Source organism: Pseudozyma flocculosa, assembly GCF_000417875.1.
Source record: "Pseudozyma flocculosa PF-1 unplaced genomic scaffold scaffold00010, whole genome shotgun sequence".
NCBI classification, from domain to species: domain Eukaryota; kingdom Fungi; phylum Basidiomycota; class Ustilaginomycetes; order Ustilaginales; family Ustilaginaceae; genus Pseudozyma; species Pseudozyma flocculosa.
This window is the reverse complement of record NW_006920878.1, coordinates 514521-520520: the sequence shown is the minus strand read 5'-3', so window position 1 is coordinate 520520 and position 6000 is coordinate 514521. Positions and strand designations below refer to the sequence as shown.

The 6000-nt window shown below is 65.1% G+C and overlaps 2 protein-coding genes across 2 annotated transcripts; both read left to right on the top strand.

The window, feature by feature from the left end:
• Window positions 1–253: 253 nt before the first annotated feature.
• PFL1_03398 (uncharacterized protein) lies at window positions 254–1881 on the top strand (the record flags this gene model as incomplete). Its single annotated transcript, XM_007880915.1, has 4 exons — window positions 254–772; window positions 885–1257; window positions 1402–1603; window positions 1740–1881. The coding sequence occupies 4 exons, from the start codon at window positions 254–256 to the stop codon at window positions 1879–1881; spliced, it is 1236 nt and encodes a 411-aa protein (XP_007879106.1).
• A 705-nt stretch (window positions 1882–2586) lies between these two features.
• On the top strand, window positions 2587–5446 carry PFL1_06866 (uncharacterized protein; the record flags this gene model as incomplete). Its single annotated transcript, XM_007881028.1, is given in 6 exon segments — window positions 2587–3093; window positions 3105–3380; window positions 3470–3589; window positions 3723–4055; window positions 4193–4383; window positions 4537–5446. The coding sequence occupies 6 exon segments, from the start codon at window positions 2587–2589 to the stop codon at window positions 5444–5446; spliced, it is 2337 nt and encodes a 778-aa protein (XP_007879219.1).
• Window positions 5447–6000: the final 554 nt, after the last annotated feature.

Below are 6000 nucleotides of genomic sequence, written 5' to 3'. Positions count from 1 at the left end.
CCCTATCCCCCTCGTGTGCCTTCGGCAGTCGTCAGCGCGTGAGGGGGGCAACGAGGCCCGACACAGGGCGGTGCTGCCCTTGCCCCCCGCCTCCTATCCCATCCTCGCCATCCAAGCCACTCCTTGCCATCATCCCTCCATCTCTGGTCCATTGGCACGTCGCTTCCCTCTCTCATCCTAGCAGCCATCACCTTCACCTCTCCCGCCCTCTCTCACCTCGCTCCCCCCTTGGCGCCAACCTAGCACACACAGGATGAAGCTCCACTCGACCGCCCTGACTGCGGCCCTGCTGGCCAGCAGCGCCGCATCTGCCCTCCCCATGCAGAGCTTCTTTGCCCCGCCCTCGTCCGGCCCCTCACTGTCGACGCTCGACATAGAGTCAGCCACCCCCTTTTCGCGCCTCACCAACCGCCTCCTCCAGCCTCTGTCGTCGCTCTTTGAACCCCGCCTGGTCCAGACCGCGCACGATGCCGAGCCCTACTGGACCAACGAGCTGGGCAAGCACCTTCTCTTCTACCGCGGCCAGTCCTTTATGGACCTCACCGACCACCCCCAACTCGGCCTCCTCTCGGCCCAGCGCCTGGACGCCGCCAAGGAGCCCACGTTCCCAGAGCACGTCCGATTCGACAAGCAGCTCAAGCCCGTCTTCAAGGGCATCAGCGACAAGGGCCCGCGAGAGAACCTCAAGGCCTTTACCGGCTTCCACACGCGCTACTACAAGAGCGAGACGGGCAAGCAGAGCCAAAAGTGGCTGCTCAGCAAGGTCAAAGAGGTGAGTAGGCAGTCGATCGTCTCTTGACCAATCTGAGCACGCGATCCCGTGCAGACTGCTGACCGATGTCGGCACCGTCGCCTCGTCCGTCGATTTCGTTTCCCCTGCGCAGACGATCGGCTCGCACGCCAACATCACCGTCCGGGAGTTTGAGCACGCCTGGGGCCAGAACTCGATCATCCTCCATGTGCCCGGCCGCAACGCCTCGCTCTCGCAGTCCGAGGGCGTCACGATCCTCGGTGCGCACCAGGACAGCACCAACTTCTTCCCCTTCTTTGCTGCGCCCGGCGCCGACGACGACGGCTCGGGCACCGTGACGATTGTCGAGGCCCTCCGCGTGCTGCTGGAGGCCGGCTGGCACCCCGAGACCGACGTCGAGTGGCACTGGTACTCGGCAGAGGAGGGGGGCCTGCTTGGTAGCCAGGCCGTGGCCGCCTCGTACGAGCAGGAGGGCCGCAAAGTCAAGGCCATGCTCCAGCAGGACAGTGAGTGCCGTGCATTGAAAGCGTGTGCGGCGCACCTGCGATTGCGGTCGCTCAGAGGGCCATCAGTCGCTGACCGTGATATGCGCGCTGCGACTCTCCCTCTCCCTCTCTCTCTCACACACCCACACACGTCGCGCCCCACAGTGACTGCGTTTGTCAAGGCCGGCACTGATGAGGTAGTGGGCATCGTGAGCGACTTTGTCTCTGCGCCTCTGGCCGCCTTTGTGACGCGCCTGGTCAAGGCCTACCTCGACATTCCGCCGGTCGAGACCAAGATTGGCTACGCCGCCAGCGACCATGCGTCGTGGTCCAAGATCGGCGCGCCGTCTGCGTCTGCCATTGAGGCGTGAGTATCGCGTCGTCGCGACGGGTCGCCTCGAGGGTTGGCTTGGGCATGGTGCGGGATCGGCTCGCTGACTGCTGTATCGCCTCGGTGTTTGCCCGTGTTTACCCCCCTCATCCGTAACTACCGCTCCCTGCAGCACGTACGAGAACAGCAACCTGCGCAGGATCCACACGACGGGCGACGTCTTTGACATTCCCGAGTACTCTTTCCGCCACCTGCTGCAGTTTGTGCGGCTCTCGACCGCCTTTGCCGTCGAGCTCGGCGGTTGGGCCCAGTGAGGCTGCCGGTGGGAGCTCGGCCGTCACGGCTCCCAGACAAAGGCACAGTCCATCCACGCTGGGCTGGGCTGCGCTGACCGGCCCGGGCTGGCCTCGCAGAAGGGCTAGCTGTTGCAGTACAAGAGCCACTAGACGATGTAGAGCCGTGCCATTGAATTGAGGAACCCCTTGAGGCGTCAGGTTGACTACGTCGGCGCGGGCTGGATCGAGGATCGGGGTGGGCCATCGGGGGCAAGAGGGTTGCGGCAGGTGCTGGCACAAAGAGAGAGAGGGAGGCGTGGTTCTTGTGTCAGCCGTCTGGCTAGGTAGCGGTGGCCCGTGTCGCCCGGCGCTCGCTGCTAAGCACATCTCCGGGCCCTGGCTGCCTCCACATGCACGGCCTGGCCTGGCTGCCTCTTGACCCGGCGGGCCATGGCGGGGCGGTCCTTGGCTTCAGTCCACCACCGCCACCGTCCAGAGGGTAGTAGTAGTACCCCACATCCTCCCGCTCTCCTCCTGCCATCGTGATACCCTCGACGGCACGACTGAGCACTTCTTGTCGGACGCACACCCGACTCGTCTTGACCGCTCACCTCGCTCCGAGGAAGAACCGCACGCCTTCGCCCAGTGCGCCGGGCCGAACTAGGCTGCATCGACCACCCGCCCCACTGCTCTGCCCGCCGCGTCCCGCCGCTCCCTCCCTCCCCTCTGCCAGCACCCGGCCCCATGTCCGATCAACCCTCATCACGGCGCAGGGTGGCCGACGACGACCAACTCACCGACTCGGAAGAGGAGGCCTGGATGCAGGAGCAGCTCGAGGACCTGGCCAAGCAAGAAGAGGCCGCCGATCGTATCCGCCGTCTCAACCAGGCAATCGACAACGACGACCTCTACGGAGATGAGGACGACCAAGACGACGACGACGATGATGATGATGACGACGACGACGACTACGACCCAGAAGAGGACGACGAAGACCTCCAAAGCGGCAACCTCATCATCGAGTTCGCCGACGATGGAGACGACGGGGACCAGCTGATGCTCGAGGACGATGACGACGACGACGACGACGACGACGACGACGAAGATGACGGCACCATCGACATCCAGGAGCTGCTGCGCGCCCACCTGTCCCAGAGTGCCGCCAACGCCGATGGCGAGGCCACCAGCCGCACCGCCCGCGCCTTAAACAGCATCGGCCTCGCCAGCCTCCAGCGCTTGCTCGTCTCCGCCGTCACCGGCAGGGGCGCAGACGGGGTGGGGACGATGACGACGACGACGAAGAGGAGCGCGACTGGTACGGCATCTCGCGCAACCACCAGATGTCGAACTTCTGGGACCCGGTCGACGAGCCGATCCGCGCTGGTCAGGAGCTCCTCTACGGCGGCGAATTCGGCAAAGTGCCCCGACGGCCACCGGGTGCGCCTCCAAGTGCTTTCAAGGAGTCGGACAACCTCGTCGACCTCATACACCGCCGCAAGCACGCGCGCCGTCGGGTGCCCAAGTCGGACATTGGCGAGGTGAGTGATCCCGGCGTCGGCTCTTGCAAGGGCAAACGAAGGGCCAGCCCGCTCACGACTATGCCTGCCCTCGCCCTCGCCGGCGACAGTCCTTTATCCCGAACACCAACGGCACAGTCGTGGCAAAGTACCCGGCACGCGTCTACTGCGGGCAGTACTCGCAAGACTCGTCGTTCTTCTACACCTGCTCGCAAGACTTCAAAGTCCACGTGAGTGAGGGCGAGCCGAGCCAAGCCTGGCGTGATGGCCAGGGCGGTGCATTGCTAGCGGTTCCCCTGATGCTGACCGACACGCGGCTTCCTCGCTTTCGGCGTCATCGTTCACCACTGCTCCGGCAACCAGGTCTACGACACGACCGTCTCCGGCCCGCGCAACGTTCAGGTCTACGACGATGGCCCGCAGCGCATCCGGCGCTCGTACTACTACGGCTCCTTCGGCACCACGCAGTATACCTCGCTGAAGATGATCAAGAGCATCCAGGGGCGTCAGGGCAACTGGACCATCACCGACGCCAACCTGTCGCCCGACAATCAGTGGATGATCTACTCGTCCATCACGCCCTTTGTTCACCTCGTGCCGACGCGGCAGCACTTTTCGCCAGAGGGCGGCGGCACCTCGCACAGCGATGACCAGGTCATGCTCGACTTTAGCAACTCGGGCGACGACGACATCGGGGTGAGGTGGCGTAGTGCGGTGAGGATCCGAGGCCCCGTTCGAATGTGCACGTCCTTGCTGATGCGATGCTTCGCTTTCTGACCTCTGCACGACCTCTGCCCTCCGTCATCCTCCTCGACCACGCCCACGGACGATAGATCTGGTCGATCCGCTTCTCTGGCGACTCGCGCGAGATCGTTGCAGGCGCCCACTTTGGCGACATCTACGTCTACGACATCGAGGCGCGGCGGCGCGTGCTCCGAGTCGAGGGCCACTCGGACGACGTCAACGGCGTCGCTTTTGCCGACTCGGCCTCGTCCAACGTGCTCATCAGCGGCAGCGACGACTCGTTCGTCAAGGTATGGTGAGTGTCCGAGGGCGCCTTCGCGGCTGCAGAGCGGCTCGCGCCTCGTCAAGGCCGGTGTCTCTACCGAGACGACCCAGCGCGAGTCGACAAACTGACCCTTTGCCGTCCCTGTCTCTCTTCTCCATCGCGCAACAGGGATCGGCGTTCGCTCTCCGGCGGCAAGCCTGCGGGCGTCTTCACGGGCCACACCGAGGGCATCACGTACGTCTCGCCAAAGGGCGACGGCCGCTACTGCATCTCCAACGGCAAGGACCAGTCGCTCAAGCTGTGGGACCTGCGCCGCATGCACTCGTCGGCCACGTTCGAGTCGATGGCCAAGCGCGACTACGGCCTGCGGAATTGGGATTACCGCAACATGTACTACCGCCCGCCGCGCTTCCAGCAGCACCCGCAGGACTGTTCGGTCATGACGTTCCGCGGCCACGCCGTGCTCAAGACGCTCATCCGCTGCCACTTTTCGCCCGCCGCCACCACGGGCCAGCGCTACGTCTACAGCGGCAGCGCCGACGGCCGCATCCACATCTGGAACCTCGAGGGCCAGGTGGTCCAGGTGCTCGAGCGGGGCAAGGCGCGGCCCCTCTACGCCGTCAAGGACGACCGCCACATGGGCTGGAAGCGCTACATGGGCATCGGCGAGGACGAGGACGGCGATGCCATGGACGAGGACGACGACGAGCTGGTCGACGATGACAACGACCAGAGGGCCGCCGACCCTTCGGCCCCGGCCTACCCCTGGACGGCTCACCGTGCGCTGCGGCGGACGGGCGCGGGCGGGATGCGCCTCCGGCCCTCGGCGGCTGGAGCAGCAGCGGCGGCGGCGGCGACGACAACGCCGCCCTCGCGGCGAGGCCGCGACGTGTCCAACGTCTGCACGGTCCGCGACGTCAGCTGGCACTCGTCGGAGCCGTCGATGATGAGCACGGCGTGGGACGGCCCAGAGGGGCAGAGCGGCAGCATCGCCAAGCACGAGCTCGCCGACAGCTGGAAGCTGGGCACGCAGCTCGAAGACGAGGTTCAGCGGAGGCGGGACGAGGCCTGGGGATAACGAGGCTTGTCGTGCGGGATGGGCATGGGGATTCAAGGCGGACGGCAGGATGGGGGGATACGGGCGGTTCAGATTCGGAAAACGGCGCCTCGGTGCTTGTCTTGTCCTCGTCGCGGTGTGGGTAGAGTCGGTAGCTAGGGATGGTGAATCAACAGAGTCGATTCCGGATCCACCAGGGCCGTCGTAGCAGGCGTACTTGCCGTGCTGTGCGGTGCTGTTGGCTCGAAGGGCCCACCATCGGATGAAGGGGTCAGAGGAGCGAGCGTGCGCTGCAGTCAGAAGCCCGGTGTGGGATGGAGACGGTTGGTGAAGGCCAGCGAGAGCATGCCGTTCGTTTGGGATGAGGGAGAGGCCACCGTGAGTCCTGGCCTGTACCGTCTCGTCTGCGTGTTCCGAAGGACAATGGCTCAGCATGGTGGGAAGAGATGAAGGACACTGAGGATCGTGTGGGTACCATCAGGGGACGTTGCCGACCCACCCGTGTCCTCATGGAGCGGGCGGGCGTGCAACAAGGCGCCTGATTGATTGATGTTCACCCGGCCTCCGTGCTGCTG